We start from the raw sequence: 17,415 nt of genomic DNA on the forward strand, positions 1-17,415 counted from the left end.
TGGTGTTAAATTATACTTGTGATACAAATGATATCAAATACATCAAGACTGACAAAACAGTACCATGGAATCAATATTTTAATGAGATTCTTGTGTCAATTATTTTCTCAGAAAATGATCCAACTTCTTGTTTTGTCATGTTAGCTGTTGCATGATGTGCATTTAATTGTAATTATACGATTTTGAATGTGTTGTCTGAGGAGAGTACTACTGACTGATATTTTGAATGGCTTCCTAAATTTTAAGCTTGAAAGCATCAGATTTGACTTGGTGTTTCTTTGGTAGCATAAACTACCAAGCAAACAGTGAAGGAGTATTGAAATCACATAAGTGATAGAACCAGCAATTAATGGAAATAGTTCACGCTAGGTGGAGATTTCAGCAGTGGTCAGAGGACACCTGAAAACACAAGAAAGCTGAGATTATTTAATTTTAAGAATTTAGATTTGGGAATATTTCAAAGATCAAAAATCTGGACTGCTAAAAGTCAGTAGTGATGCTACAACCCAAGAAGCAGCTTCAGATGACTTTATGAGAAATGGCTCACCATTTGAGACTTAACTTGCAAATCAAAGAATCCCTGATAAATGAACCAATCAATGGTATCAGTAAACATCATGAAGTTATCTTTTGGGGCATCAAACAAATTCCTGGCTACTATGCCTTGCAATTAGCAGCCTAAATAAAATATTTACATATATTAGAAAGGTGTTACCAGATTTGAAGTTTGTTAATTATGGAGGTCTGTGAGTCTTTTCAAATCTGTTAACAGTTTTCTTTGAAAATTCACATTAAAATAAAACCCCCAAGCATTAGGGAGAAAAAATGATCTGTTAGATGCTGACTGTCTGCATACTGTGCATTTTTTAATTATTAAAAAAAAAAAAAAAAGATGGCATCAGGGACTTGTGTATTAGCCGTAGACTTAAGGCCTGCCTCTAAGATCAGATAATATCATGTCTCTTAAGCTTTAAATCTGAGATTAATTGTGTTTCTACTTGGAGTTTGATGCATAAGTAGAAAAAAGTGCAATCAAGCAATGCTTGTTAAACTGGTAGGCAAGGAGCTTCTTTGGATTTCTGTTCCATTCTCCTGAACTGGAGAAAAGGCCTTAAAAACATTGCTTCCTTTGCACATCTTACTATCCTGAATTTTGGTTATATCATTTTAATGACAAAATGGTCTTATCTGAAAATCTGGTTTGTTTCTGTCATCATCCAGCCAGCTGACATCTCTGCTCTCTCAAACAGACAGGCTACATGGGTTGGTGCTCCTTGCCCTTTTAAATTGCTTCTCACTCATTTTCCTGAGGGTGGATTCTGTTGATGAGTTTCTGCTTCCAATACTCACTGTGTCATCAGTGACCTGCAGGAGTAATGGGTTGAGAGGAGGAGGTGGTCAGGGCTGCACAGCTGGCTTACGAATCAGTCCCTTAATTTTAATGATACTGTTGAATTTTAATGATACAGCACATTTAGTGAAGGTCTACCAGTCTAATAATTTCCAGCACAGATTTTTCCCTAAGAGGAGTGTCAGCCATATGATGCTGTTAAGGAATATTATTTAATTTATGAACACTGTGGCAAATATTTATAAAAATATTAATAACTTTTATTAATATGAAAAATTGTCAAAACTTATTAAATAGGTTCAGTGTACAGTTAGAATATATATTTACAATGGAAATGTACAGTATTTAGGCAAATATAACAATTTTAACAATTCTATGCAAACCGGGAGGAAATAACATGGAAAGAGAGAATCCCCGGGAGTGAAATGGCGCTCGACCACACTGGGGGGGAGACTCGACAAGAACCATTAAAGCCAAAGAGGCAATGAATTAATTACTCACAGCTGTTTTCACCCAAGTGGGGAGTGCTGCTGCTGTGCACTAGCTGTTGAGGCGCGCTCACACGGTGCTGGCACAGCAGGCTGCTGGCAAGAAGGTGCCATGCGGTGTCGAGCTGGTTTGGCTTCAGCGTACAGTGGGCGGTTTTCAACACGTTCTCCACAACGGACACTTGATTTGTCCTGGGTAAACTGAGGCACAGCAAAATTCTAGTTGCAAGGGGAAGCGGGCAGCTCCAGCTCCTAAGCTCATGGCTTCTCTGTCTTGCATTATGTAAGCTTGTGGCTTTATCCCAGGCTCTGGACCAGACAACTCGAGGCAGGGCAGGGCAGGGCAACTTGAGGCAACTTCAGTCAAGATAGGTCCAAGAAGATTCAAGCAAGGCAAGGTGACTAGAAATGAGCCTGTATATATATCTTGCCTGAGATTCAATTGAGCCAATAGGGCAACTGAAACCCGCACATAGTTACCCAAAGAAAAGGGTTCTGCCAGGCTGTGGCCATAAAAGGCAGGAACATAGACCTGGTCTGGGGGAGCATGGCCAGTACACGTGCTCTTTCTCCAGAAGCAAACTTGTTTACCAGACGTGCACAGTCTTGTCCCCTTTGTTCCTTTTCCCGTGTTATCCCAACTTTCTGCAGTAAGGAGGGGGGAGAGGGGGACTATGTCCAGACACATCAGGATCTGTCTGGCTTTTGTGCTGACCCTACCATGACGGATTGTTTTTTCCATATTACCCCATTAAATCTGCATATCTGTAGCCTAACCTTAATTTTGCAGTGTAGTGTATGTACAGAAGTGTTGACTGAATGGAAGCTCAAATGTTACTAATGTTGCACTAACAGCTTAAACCTGCTGCCCTGAGCTTTCCAGTCAGATCTCATTTTTTTACCCATCCTTCTGCATCTCTTATCTCCTACTGTTCAGCAAAGTAAACCAAAATCCCTACCAAATGTGGGCTAGGTTCTGGGATCACCGGTGTTACATAGCATTGTATTTTCAGCTATACAAGTTATTTAAGATAGGGGTTCAAGAAAGTAAACAGCATAACTTAGTGATACATTCAATAAATGGGCAGCATTAATGTTAAATTATTTTGAGATAGTAGTTTACTAGTGATTTTAAGGATAAAAATACCTCATTTTGCACTTTAGTGTTCAATTGCTTCCAGTTCTTACTCACATTTCAACTTATGCTGTAAAATGTTTAATCCATAGAGAATACACCCTAGTGAAAAAATCCTCTTTTTTCAGTTTTAAATGACACAAATCTATTCAGCCTTTGAACACAGTAAATTCACATCATACTAGAACATTCCTGCTCCTACATGAAGAGAATCATGATGCTTTTGCTACAGCAGTGAGAAAACTGGAGTGCAAAGTTTGTAGAGACTGAAGTTACAGAGAAATAGCTGTTCACAGCTTTCTAAATTAGAAATCAAGGAGTAGCATTTGTGGTATCTAATATTACCATACAGACTTGCATGAGTTTTCCACAGTAAACCATTTTCAGTACTCCCTTACACACTGATGTGTATGTATCCAGAGTATATATCCTGCATATGTGTCTGTAGCCACGTAATACACACTCCAGTGTTGATTAGATGGCCAGATTGGTTTGAGATGTATAATTTTTTTAATGCTTGTCTAGAGTTTGCTGGGCTGGGTTAATAGGGTAACTACTGAACTCTCCACACCCTTTCCATACTTGAGTCTTGTCCACTGCTGATTCTGATGCAAAGGTGAGGGTGAGTGAGGTGCTCAAGTTCCTTTACACTGGCGCTTGCTGGGGAAACTGGTGGGGAGGAAGAGGTGCTAGGTTCAGCTCTGTTTGATGATTTCCTATCTCAGATTAAAGCTAAAAAGGGCAACCAGTATCTCAGAGAGCAGAGTATGAATTTGTTTTGAAGCAGAGAGATGGCAGAAAGATGTTGACCAAATTCAGAAAAGAAAAATAACGTGTGCTATGATTGGAGGAGATTCTTTGTGAGTCCTGAATCAGAGTAATCATTAAATAACAGTTCACCAGGAGAAGTCTGATGATTAAGGGGAAACAAAAAGTTGAACGAACATGGATTAACAAAGCCTTGAGAAGGCAAGCACCATACTGAAATTACTATACAGAGTACTGTTTGCAAGATCTGAAGTAAGTGGTTTTGCTGTATTTTTCCTATGGTGGGGTCATGTCCCTGGCTGACAAAGCAGATCCTTGGATCTTTTCAGGACATTATTCCTGTGGAAAAAAAAAAAAATGTAAGCAATCTGGGAAGAATCAGAAGGAGAGCTATGAGCACAGTACAAAATTGGCAAAGCATGAACTAGGAAGACAGACTGAATAAATTGAGACTGCTTTAACTTAAAGAGAAAAGAATGAAGTCAGAATGAGAATACCAGCCTTCAAGTGCCTAAAAAAAGGTTGTTGCAAAGAAGAAGATAGCACAAGAAATAATGTGACTGAATTGCAAGAGAAAGGCAGAAAGTTGCTTACGAAAACAAAATTCATCCTGTGGCATGTCATGACTAAGATTGTCATTTTGATGGATTCAAGGCATCACAGTTTGTACTTTCAGCCTGAGTTCCAAAGATATTTGCTCAGGAAATCATACACTTGAAAGCAATTATAGTAATTCACATGTTGCTTTTGGTGTTTCTGCAAGTGATGGCTGTGACTCTCTGATATGTAGTTACTGAAGTGATCAAAGCCCTTTTGGCAAGACATCTTGTTGCTGTTCACTTTGGTCACTTGCCACTTGTTTTCTGACGCAGCAGAGTCAGAAACAAGCCTATGGGGTTGTGTAAGGGATGTACAGATAAAAGCCCAAGGTGTGAGCAGGGGCCTGGCTACTGTGAGGCAAGTGTTTCTGGGATGGAAGGGAAGGCAGAAAGCAAGGTTCACAGATAAGGCATGAAGCCAACACAGGAAGACTGAGAAATTTTGTGTGGAGGGAAAGACTTTTCTTCATCATCCTGTCCCCAAACTCAAGCCCTTCAGTCAATGCAGCTAAGGCTGGTATCTCCTTTTACTGGTGACAGCTGGGAAAAGCAGGCATGTCACATTCTGTGGATCCAACACAAAGAATTAGTTTTAAGCTTCTGATTGATGCTTCCATATAACTTCTGTAGCTGCTGTAATGATATTGCTCCTGTTGGATTTGCCTTTATTTAATATATTAGCTAGTTATTCTGGATTTTGTTTTCTTTATGTGTTATCTAGACTGTCTTCATTAAGAGCCAAGGCTTAGAAAATCATAGAATGCTTTCAGTTGGAAGGGACCTTTAGCAGTCACCTAGTCCAAGCCTCATGCAGTGAGCAGAGACATCTTCAAACAGATCATGTTTCTCGGAGCCTATTCAATCTGACCTTGAATGTTCATCTGTGCTTTCCCAGCCATTTCAGATCCAACGGGTTCTTGCAGCATGAGGAAATCACAAAGAGGACAGACTGATAGGTAGAGGGGAGAACTGCTCACACTTCTTTAGACTTGGAGGTTCTTCAGAGGAATTGATCTGTGTACCTGTCCCTTTGGAAGTAACCAAATCTATTGGTAGATAGGCTGCTGATAGTACTGCTGTTTACAGAGCTGCTTGCTTCTCTGTTGGGCTAACAATTGTTTATTTTCTAAACAAAATTGATGTGGTTTAAGTAGCAATTACCTTTTTAATTAATTAAAAAAAATAAATACTGGAGCTCAAGATAGCTATTTAGTGTCAATATATAATAGCACATGAATAACATGGAACAAGCTACAGTGACAGAAATAACCATGTTTCCCTCAGGCCATCTGCATCTGTGTACAGCCATCTGCAAACTGGAATAGTACTTGTCTTCACAGCAAGTAAATATTGGGTAGGATAGTATAAAAATACCTGGTTTTAATTTAAAAAAAACAACCTACACCAAAACCAAGATTATAAATAGAAGTGCTCAGCTCTGGCACTGGTGCCAAAAATGTCCCTTAAGTCTGTGTAGTCACTTCTGTTCTCTTGCATCTCCTAGAGGCTCAGGCTATTCATACAGAAAGCTGCAACCCAGTCCACTGATACAGAGTAATTGATTATCTCTCAGTACATCCTTCAGCATGAGAACCCTCAGGTACAGGTGGCAGGGTGCCAGCATAGGCTGTGAATGAGAAATCAAATGTTAAACAAAATCCCCTCAGAGGATTTTCATGAATGAGGCCCACATTATTTTGCTGTCATTATGGCTGACACTTTATCTTCACAAAAAGAAATTAACATTTTTGTCAATAAAGGGCTCCAAACTCTAGCTGAGATGTAATTCAGTTCAGTTCCTTCAGCATGTCCAGCACTTCATTAAGTAAAAACAGGCATCAGAGTCCAGCGAAAGGAAATTTGATTCATGTAGGATGAAGTCAATGGTAGTGAGCAGTGTGCACCAGCATAGGATTTGGGCCCAGAGATCTCCTTAGAGCGTGAAGTGTAAGTTGTTGTTTGGCAGCAGCACTGTAGCTCTCACCCAGTCTTTTAATCAAAGTCAATTAAGGGATGCAAAGGTTGTGCTGTAGAGAGTTGGGCTTACGTTTGCCAGATCATGATTTAGTATAGTAGGCTTAGACAAAGCAGCCAAGCCTGTTGAACTACACCATCCAGGGTATATATAATGGAAGTTACTGCCAATTAAAGCCTCTCTCAAGTTTAAGAAAGTCAGGAAGACTATACTAGTACAAAATAATGTTTTCTTAGTTTTCAGTGATTCATTGGTAAGGTCAGTGGAAGACTACTGAAAGGATAGGTAATAAAAGTATCCTAACAAATGTACACCTCAGTGTAGCTAAGGATCTCTCATTTATAAAGAAATTCATGGATCCTCTAATTAGTTATTTTCAGCACCTATAGTATTCATAGATTTGCCCCAGATGCACACTAATTTAGTGTTTGTTGTTTCTTCACCTAGCAATGATAACTGAATGACCTACGAAATCTATTTGGCTATGTCTTGATGGGCTTAATTGATTCTACTTTCATAAGGCTGGTTATTTCTTAGTGTCACTCCACCTAAAATTATCCCCCCAAAAAACAGTCTTGGAAGCATTAAAATGTATTTGAGGAGTGTGCATGCCTGTTAAACAAAAAACTGGGAGAACTGACTACAACAGACCAAAGTCCTTAACTGCACAACTTGGGAGTGGAAAGTTTATGAGAATATTGGTTCCACCACTAAAAAAAAAAAAAAAAAAAAAAAAAAAAAAAAAAAAAAAAACCACCCATGCAGCTTTGTTTCATATGAGACATCTTCAGTTTCCAACAACAAAAATGGTCTTAGTTTCTTTCTAGAAAAAATACTTAGGTAGTTTCATGTTGACAGTATGAATAAAATTTGAAATAAAACTCAACTATGTGTTTGGAATTATTTGTGAATATATTTTCAGAGTTATTAGAGACGTTACAAAAATCATATAATCTTAAATCATTTAATACATTTTATAAATAGTTATGTGATGCTGAATTGCTGAACCCTGATAGCTGACACGGATAGCTAAATGGTGGGAAAAAAATCCTGCAAGACATTTGGTATTTCCAACTCAGGAAGGAAATTCTCTTGCCCGGGATTCATGACTGATATTTTTCATGTAATGAACTGGAGGGGCGGGGAGGTCTGGAATGCAAACTATGAGAATAGAAAACATTTAGTCACTCTTGGAATGATATGAATGTTTTTACAGGAAGCTTAAATAAACACACATGCTGCTGCTTAATAGGCTGCAGTTAACTTTTTTTGGACAGCAGACAAAATTTGAAACTCGAATGAAAGGCTGTTGAGCAGCACACCCTTCTGGACCAGTTTTTAGCCAATTATCACTTAAAGCATGAGGTAGAAAGTTAGACTACTGTTCACTTCTTTCTTTCCTACTTTTTATAATAAATGCTTGAATGCACTGATGCTGTCTTTCTTTGTCAATTTTTCCTTGTTTCATAGGATCACATCTTAATTCTTTTAGAGATAGTTTATATTATAAAATGTTACAGAAGAGGGGGCTATTTCATTTTCCCCAAACACAGGCTTCGTCTTTATTATTGATGTTAGAGGTCTTTCTCCATGGTTTTGACTCATTTTCGTTTCATTCACCAAATGAGGTTTTCACTTTATACTCCTGATGAGATGCTAGGCTTTCTAGAATCCTCTTCCATTTAGTTTATTCTTTGTACATGGCTAATTCTTTCTCCAAATATCTGAAGACCAGTCACTGTAGGATCTAAGTGCGCTGTTATTTACATGAGTTGTGGTAGCTGGGGTTAAAAGTCATTGTAAATTAAGCTTGTAAACTTCAGATAGTTTTTTTTTAATTTGAGTGCAGTAAGACCTTTCTATAAAGTTTCTTATTGCTGTTCCTGTTGAAAAACAAAACAAACCCCAACAAACAAAAGCATCCCACCTTCCCTAAAAAAACCTACCAAAAAACCTAAATAAACCCACCCCATAGTTAATTATTGTTAATAGAATGCAAATATCAGTAGGCAGAATGTGAAATTAATTTATTTTCCTATTTAAAAGGGCTTTTGTTGTGATCAATACTGCTGGTCTAAAGGTAGGGAGAACATGTATAGTGGTGCTCACAGGTAGATTTTCGAGCTTCACTGTGCTACATACACTGAAAACTCCACGTTCCAGCCGTTTTAATAATTTGCGCTATAAACTGATCTGCTGTATCTGACTGTCTTTAGTTAAGCTATAGACTGGTTCACATTAATGAGATGTTAATAGGAAAGAGTGGGCTCATGAGTTGTAGCTCTGTGCAGTGAAGCACACCATCACACTTCCCGTTCTCGGTTATGACTACATAGTCTTCACATTTAAATTTAGGGTTGTATCTAGCCCTGGTGGCTTCATTGTGCTGCATAACACTTAGTTTGGTGTGTTTGAAAAGTTCGTATGTAACTGAGTGTATGAACTTAAATGTTGAAATTACCTTGGTTGTAATTTACCCTTTCGATTTTTGGGGGTTTGTTTTGGTTGGTTGGTTGGTTTTATACATGGAAAGAAATCAGTAGCAACTTTATCTTCAAGTTGCATGGAAGATGCAAATAATTCCTCAAAACACTTTTGTTAAAATAAGCTGCATTTGTATCATATATAACTGAAAGCAAACGTCTGAAACTGTTTTTAAGCATGCCAGTAACAATCAATATGCATGTACTAAATAAATACAAATAAAAGTATTTTGGTGTGTTCGAGGGACATAATTTTTGTGATGTCTATTAATGTAAAAATTATTCATTTGGCATTTAATTTTTAAAGCACATGCTCCTAAATTCCTTGTAAAAGATAGATACTTGTACAATAATTTGCAGTCTTACAGTGGAATTGATGAAATCCATGCTGGCTCAGGTATTCGGAGAAGGATTTAAAAAGACAATTTTCAACCTCTCTATAGTTATATATTAATAGAGCTTACAATTTTCCTGTTTTTATGGTGAAATGTGATTTTGTGATGCAAATTGAAGCCTCTTAGTATGAAATTGGCCAGAAATGCTCTTTTTATATGAATAGAGATAAACATAAAAATTAAGACAGTAAAACATGCATACATACATAAAATGCTTGTAGCTTTGGGGTCCAAAATGTTCTCTGTTTGCCTGTTTTTGTGAACTACGTATGTGAATTACTGTTAACTCACAGACTGTTGTAGCTTTTTATTATCACCTTTACATGTAACACTGTGATATGTTTGGGACGCTTTACACCAAGCACTGGTAGGATTTGCTAGCTTTCAAGCATGTGTGCACAGAGTAATACTGAGTATTACTGGGAGTACTGGGCACTGGGAGTACTGATGAAGATGATGAAGAGGAGGTCAGATCTTGGGTCTGCTTAGCTGGAGTAACCACTGTGCTTAAATAAAAAAAAATAATTAAAAAAACCCCTGTACCCAGGTATTTGATGCATACTTTTTTCATACTTTTGTGGCAAGGAAAAATACAGTAATTTTATTAGAATAGGGGTAGATTTTTTGCCATTCTCTATTGACAGGGCAACATTTATGAGTGGAATTAAAAACTAGAATGATTGAGTAGTGTAAAATACCTGCCTCCTTACATTTCTAGTACTTTTAGGCTAAGATACATGATGTTCCAGATTTCTAAGAGTCAGTTAGAAGCAGCCATTAGCTCTCAACCTAGCCTGGAACACCTCTAAAATGAGCTAGGCCCTGTTGTCTTTGTACCCTCCCATTGGGTAGTGATAGACAGCACTAGGATGCCCCCCTCATCCTCGTCCTCCAGGCTGAGCAAGCCCTGGGCTCTCAGCCTCTACTTGTATGCTGCCTGCAGCGGCCTGTGACAAGCTTGGTGGCCCTATATTGTACTTGCTCAAGTGCATCTGTGTCTCTTTTCTACTGAGGAGCCCAAAGCCAGACACTACTCCAGCTGTGCTCACAAGTGCTAAATAGAGAGGAAACAACACATCTCTGAACCTAGAGGCTCTGCCCCTGCTCATGCACGTCCCTCTTGTCCTTCACACAGACCAAAACTGATCACTTGGTGCTCTCAAAATTCATGCAACTTTGCAGTAGTACAGTAAAGTGAAATCCCTCTTCATTTTCTGATATTAGTTCAATGTCCAGAGTACCTTTTGGTTACCAGACTTAGGATATTTTTCTCGGTTATCTTTAAAATTAACTAAACACATAAAAACTTCAAAGTTAGAAGAAAAAATTAGATCCTCAGTAAATGATTTGGTTTTAACATTCAGATAAACAGAAGTCAACAAGACCATAATAAACTGTATTAATTTTTTTGTTGGTATTTGGGTTTTGTTTTGTTTTCCAGGGCTTCAGGAATAAATGGTAGATTTTAGTTTTCTTCTTTTTGATAACTGTAATTGGTCAAACTGTGTGCATAACACAATCCAAATCCTGTCTCACCGAAGCATGGATGCATTGCTTTCACTCTGTTTCTGAATACTTTAGCTTAACATTATCTAAGACCTTACTCAGTATTCATACAGGTGTAACAAGATCTGTAGATGAGGCACAGTACTAGACCAGGTTGACCATCCTGTGTCACCTTGTGTGTGTGAACATGTGGGTATCATTTTATACCTTCAACAGAAGGAAATGTCTGCTCTTTGTAATAAGAGCAGTGTCACATAGCCTCACAGATTCATCACTCATTAGAAGTGTGAGGTCTGGAAAATCAGAAAATAACAGGAGAGGCCCAGGGACTGGTTTCGTTCATATCACAAAGGAAATAAGTTGTTCCAGTAAAAAAATGTATTTCACCTTTCATATAAGCACTTGACATCAGCAAAATTCATGCCTTATTTAAAAACCCACATTGTTTTCATCCAGCCACTCATCTTTATTTTCTTCTTTCTTTCTATGGTAGAGTTTTATTGTTTGTAAAGCAGACAGACAGAAACAGCACCCATTTTCCCATCCATTGTCTGTACATTTGTGCATTGGATGTTTCCTCTGCCATTTCTACCACAACCAGCAATGAAAGCCTAGCTCAGATCATACAGTGGTACATGCTTTTTCAAGCTTAGCTACTGCTTGCCTATTTGAATAAGCAGAAGCCTGGCAAAGCAGAGCTGGTTTTATTTGTTGAGTCTTGTCTACCGAAGTGAAAAGGGCTGACTTTTTTTCCTGGCTGCACTTTTGCATGTGGGGGTAGGGAATGAAATTATTTCTTTTGTCCTCTATTTGCAGCTCATTGAGAAGCAGGCATGCATATAAAATTACTGTATCTCAGGGCTTACCTTTAGGGACAGGAGGGAAAAAAACCCAGATTTGTAAGCTTGTCTGGAAACATTGAGGATGGTACGGACAGACACAAAAGTGAGAGGTAACAGAATAATGAAACACAATGAATAACGAGCTAACAAACTTTCATATTAATATAATGACAACAATTTTGTCTCTTGTAAGAAATACCATATTACTGGTTGTATTAAGGGGGCAAAAAAATTTTGTATGGATGTGTCCAAGATACAAGAGCATCAAAAGAGAGAAGCATAGGATTTGAAAAGTCACCACAACAAAATTATAACAAATACCTGCTCCTTCTTTTTAGATAGTCAATTATACCTGCAATTAGAAGTTCAGAGGTGATCTTCAGAGATGGGGGTGAAACACAATCCTGTTTCTCTTTAAATTTAGTTTACATCCAAGTGGATCAATGAATATTAACTTGCATCTCAGCTTTCACTGAGTTTTCATAGGGTTTTCTAACTTACTCTGCAGTCAGATGGTAAAGCTACAGTCTCTTTAGCTTATGTTACTGACTTTGGTTTGGGTAACATTAATGAGTCATGTGATTTGTGGCTTTTAGCCACCAGTGAATATAATTGTTGCTGTGGCTTTTTGTCATTTGAAGTGCAGGTTTTGAGCTGGCTGACCAGTAGCTTCAGGGTAGCTCTTCTATTCTGGACTTTTGCATGTTTAGGGTATTTTGGGTAGAGAATGGAGGTAGGAAAGGTTTTCAGAATAGGCACCAGATGCTAAAACTGAGTCCTAAACAGATAGGATTAATTAATGGAGTTTCTAGAATATATAATTTTATTGATATGTATCAATATGTTCTTGATTCCTAAACTAATGGTTGGTTGAGGTTGAAAATGTTAAACATTAAGATACAATTTTTTCAGTTTAATGATTTAACTTGGAAACAAAGAAGAATTAGCTGAGAATAAAAGAAGTCTAGTTTGGGAATCAATGAACTCTAAAATACATGGCTTATCATTACTCTTCCATACTGCACGAACAAGCTCAGAGCTGTGAAATAAAAATTCACAGAAATTTATAGAACCTCTCCTTTGACCTCAAACCTAGTAATTTATATTAAACTGAACAACAATAACAAAAAAGTCTGGAGAAGTTCTTACTTCAAATAGAAGAGATTTTAAGGGTCTACAGAGACACAGATACTATTATACAAGTATCTATCTTGTATTTAAACAAAACTGTTGTTGGTTTATATATGTATAAAGTGTATAGCTACATTGCCTATAGAAATTATACAATCAACAGAATTTGAATATTACTTGAAACTTTAAGCAAACTGAGGAATCTGTACTGTGACCTCTGAGATATGTTTGAAGTTGTCTAACTTCACTGTAATGATTTTCATGCAGTTTTTCCCTCCAAACTGTACTTAGCTGACCTAATCTTAAAAGGATTAAAAATACTCACCAGCTGTATAAACTGTTATGAAGGGAAGAGCAAGGTTGGGGAGAGGCTATGAAAGCAGAAAATCATAAAAGACAATTAAAGCAGTGCTCATTCTCATAATCTAGTAATTTTCATTTAACTGGAAGGCATGGGTGTACCAGCTGCTTGCTGGACTTGGGGCCAATATGCTCAGATATTTGTATTTTGGCTAACAGTACATGCTTCTAGCAATGAATGCTGATTACTATCTTACCCTGTCTGAGAAAAAAAGGCTAGCTGCTGTTAAGGAAAGATGGCAAAATCTGCCTTTTAATGAATTTGGTTTGAGGATGAGAGATGGCCACCTCTAGTCCATGAAAATGATCATTCTGCATTATGTTTTATTTCCCTGATGGTTAATATAACATTTCTCCATATTTTCACAATTTATTGATACATGTATTGAATTTTTTTTAGAATATAATTTCCCTTAAGCCTTCATTTCTTGAGATGAAAGAACAGGATAAACTCAAGCAATTGAAACTGTAAAACAAAAGCTCACAGTTCTTTAATAGTGATGCAATTTCTGTTTCCTGAGTATTTAGTAAAATGTTAATAACGTTCACAACTATAAAGTCGTTGGTTCTTAAGTGCTTGAGTTCTATAAAAAACACAAGATAGACTAAGTTACTCTCACAAAGCAAAAATATTGTATAATGTATGTGTGTGTGTGTATATATAAAGTGCTATAATGTTCGTAAATACCTAATAATTCAGATTAATATCCTCAACATCAAAAATTAATAATCTGGTACTGCAAAGTGGACTGCAAGAAGGGACGTTTTCAGTGAATAGACATATTAAATGATTTCCAGAACTCTTTTAAATGCAGTATATTTTATATTCCCTTTTGGTGTTCAGTCTCTTCTGCTACAAACTTCACTAGAAGTGATCTCATTCACACAGAGAAAGATTTGATCTACTGAGTAACTTGTTTTGATTTTCAGCTTAGTAGTATCAATCAACTGGGCACTGGAGAAAGTACTGTTCAGTTTTTAAAGTTAAAAAAACTGCACAAAGTTTTGATGGAGTACTTTTGGAATAAAGTGGGCAAAAGAAGTATTTTGCATCACAGAATCACAGAATTTCAGGGGCTGTAAGGAACCTTGAAAGATCATCTAGTCCAACGCCCCTGCCAGAGCAGGATCACCTACACCAGATTACACAGGAGTGCATCCAGGCGAGTTTTTAATATCTTCAGAAAGGGAGACTCCACAACCTCCCTGGGCAGCCTGTTCCAGTGCTCCAGCACCCTCACAGTGAAAAAAATTTTCCTCATATTTACATGAAACTTCCTATGCCTCAACTGCCACCCATTACCTTTGTCCTGTCATTAGGCACCACTGAGAAGAGCCTGGCTCCATCCTCTTGGCACTCACCCTTTACATATTTATAAACATTGATGAGGTCACCTCTCAGTCTCCTCTAAACTAAAGAGCCCCAGCTCCCTCAGTCTCTCCTCATAAGGAAGATGTTCCACTCCCTTAATCATCCTCGTGGCTCTGCACTGCAGTTTTTCAGGTAGCTCCCTGTCTTTCTTGATCTGAGGGGCCCAGAGATGGATACAATATTCCAGATGCAGCCTCACCAGAGCAGAGTAGAGGGGGAGGAGAACCTCTCTTGACCTACTCACCCCACCCCTTCTAATCTACCCCAGAATGTCATTGGCCTTCTTGGCCACAAGAGCACATCGCTGGCTCATGGTCACCCTTCCATCCACCAGGACCCCCAGGTCCCTTTCGCCTCCACTGCTCTAGCAGGTCTGTCTCCAACCTATACTGGTGCATGGAGTTGTTCCTTCACAGGTACAAGACTACACTTGCCCTTGTTGAACTTCATCAAATTTCTCCCTGCCCAGCTCTCCAGATTTTTATATTCCCATTTGAACTGCATATGCAAGAAAGCTGATTTCATAGTCAACAAAAAGAAGTAGTATTTTTTCCTGTTTCATATTTCAGAAATTTTATGCAGATTTACACTGTTCCTGATGAGTGTGCACCACTGCAAAACAAAGTCTGTTTCTTGAAATATTCCAGAAGTACCATGGATAGTCATTAATCAGGAGTACAATTAATTAAAAGTTATTTTCTACACAATTGCATTGTGTGTGCGTTTTGGTGAACTTAATTAAAATTCTCACTGAATCTCAAATCTGTTTTGTCTTACCTTCAGAACCAACATACATCACAATAGGTCCACCCACCTGTGAGATTTTGGTTAACTGCACTTTGACTGAAAAAGACTGTATCTATAGCTTCAAACTGGACCAAAATGGTTGCCGCATCTGTCAGTGCAAAACTAGTGAGTATGCAAAAATAAAACAGCTTCTACCTTTTATATCAAGCTATATGTAAAAACGCTAGTAAGATGTTTTTTCCATTCCTAATGTTGATTTTTACGGTGTGTTAGTATGTGTGTGTTTTATCATTGTTACCTTTAAAGGATAGGCTCCTGATTTCTGACGCTGGTTGTCTGCTTCCTTAAAACATTTTTGAGGAAAACCTAAAATGTCTGACTTAAGGTGAAAATAACAGCTAGGTAGAAAAGCTAATAATGTGTTACTTAACATTCATTCAGACTTTGAGAAGTCTGATAACAATTCTACAGTTCATTTTCATCTGTGTGTGTGAAGAGTTTAAGAGCATCTAGTTTTGTGTACTTCGAAAACTCCTGTTGCTTAACAGCCTATTTTCAACTTAGCTTTTTTTCCCTCAAAACTTGGGGTTTGGGGTTTATTGTCATGTTTGAAAATTACATGTCTGAGGGATGTAATTGTATATCTATCCATAATTTTAATTCTGTAATATATTCTTAAAGTATATATGTATTTAATACTTTAGCTAGGATTTATATAGGTTTTTAACATCTATTTCTTCCCCAAGAAGAAAGAAGAAAAATGGTGTACTTTTGTGAGAACTTTGTGTATGTCAGTGAAGAAACAAAAGTGTATTTTTCTGGATATGTTTCTGTAAGAATTAAGGATATTCACAGATGAAATAGAAAGAGAAGAGATCAGGTTGGTTGTTGGAATTGTCTAACAAAGGCCACCTATGGAATACTAGTCTCAGCCACGGGATGCATCACTGACTGCTGGCATAACCTAGGAATGCATTTAAACTCTTTGTAATTTTTTTTTCAGTTCTGCATCTTCCTTGTAGCCTCCGAGGCTTTCACAACTAAAGCATTTTCCGTTCCTCTTCTGATTAAAGTCTGCTTCTTCTCAGTCACTTCCTAAACCAGTATGACTATTTTAGGGTTCCCAGTAGAAATGGTCAAAATAAAAACTCTTAATTTCTACAAACAAAAGTTTTAGGAATGGATTGGTGTTTTGCTTAAGGAGCTTCTTCAACTTTTTTTTGGAGAAATGTGCATTTGTATTTTCTATTTCTATAAGGTAAAGGCACATCATAATAACATTATATGGCTTACAATAATGTCATTATGGTAATACAGAAATAATACCTTTGGTTAAAAGTTATATTCATGGCAAGGATGACTTTCCATAGATTGCATCCCAGCTATCATGTACACGCCTTAATTAGTTCTTCCTAAAGACAAAATTAGAAATGTTAAGTTCTGCTTTTAACATTGTTATATGATTTTAATTCTTTTTTTTTTTTTTAATTGTCATTAAATTGGTTGAGGAGTTGTAAGACAAAGAAGATGGACATAATTGGCAAATTTCATCATCTCTCTCTGTTCATGCAATCCTTTCAGTTTGGTACAGGGATATTCATCACTCCGAAGGATCATTTCTTTTTGTCCTAAGTCTCCAGATTGCATGTGTACACCTACTATATCCGAGGAAGTCTCTGTTATTGCTTGAAGTATTTCTGATAAAATAGCGCTTAAGAACCTACTAAAGGGAATTTTTCTCTTGCCAAATTTACTTGAATTTATTTTCATTTTGCAGTAGCAAACTTTCTGAAGAAAACTTAATAGTATCATTTGTGTATCTCTTTATTCAGTTAAATAACTTTGAATTGTAGATTGCTTCAAAATCTCAGTGATTCAGAGAGGGGCAATGTTTATTTTCTGAGAAGAAAAATAACAGCTTGGAAGTCTTCATCATTTGACGGTTGTCAGTCAAAATGACTGAAATAGAATTTTTCTGTTAAGCCATGCCTTTTGCTTGCAAGACTCTGGAAAAATAAGTGTGTGAGCACTGAGAAGAAAGGAGTTTTAGGTTAAATAATGCAGCAAACATACTGCACTAGTTCTCTGTGTTTTGCGATCTATGTGCTTTCATATCCAAGTCAATTTAGTTGCATCTTGGCTATCTAGGAACACGAGAAAGTGTATTATCTTCAGCTTGTGTGGACCTTTGGGAACATCACCATCTCCATGCTGCACTCACTTGTTTCTTGCTGGTCTAAGCTGCTCGAATGAGTCAGATTTA

General features: G+C 37.4%; 1 protein-coding gene across 1 annotated transcript in view; it reads left to right on the forward strand.

Moving 5' to 3' along the window:
- The window catches only part of CRIM1 (cysteine rich transmembrane BMP regulator 1), a 189,736-nt gene that overhangs the window by 129,856 nt on the left and 42,465 nt on the right, over nt 1-17,415 (forward strand). Inside the window, exon 8 of the mRNA XM_054393879.1 lies at nt 15,189-15,317. Coding sequence (XP_054249854.1) covers nt 15,189-15,317 — 129 coding nt within the window. The remainder of the gene's footprint in view (nt 1-15,188; nt 15,318-17,415) is intronic.

Source organism: Indicator indicator, chromosome 2 (genome assembly GCF_027791375.1).
Source record: "Indicator indicator isolate 239-I01 chromosome 2, UM_Iind_1.1, whole genome shotgun sequence".
Classification (NCBI taxonomy): domain Eukaryota; kingdom Metazoa; phylum Chordata; class Aves; order Piciformes; family Indicatoridae; genus Indicator; species Indicator indicator.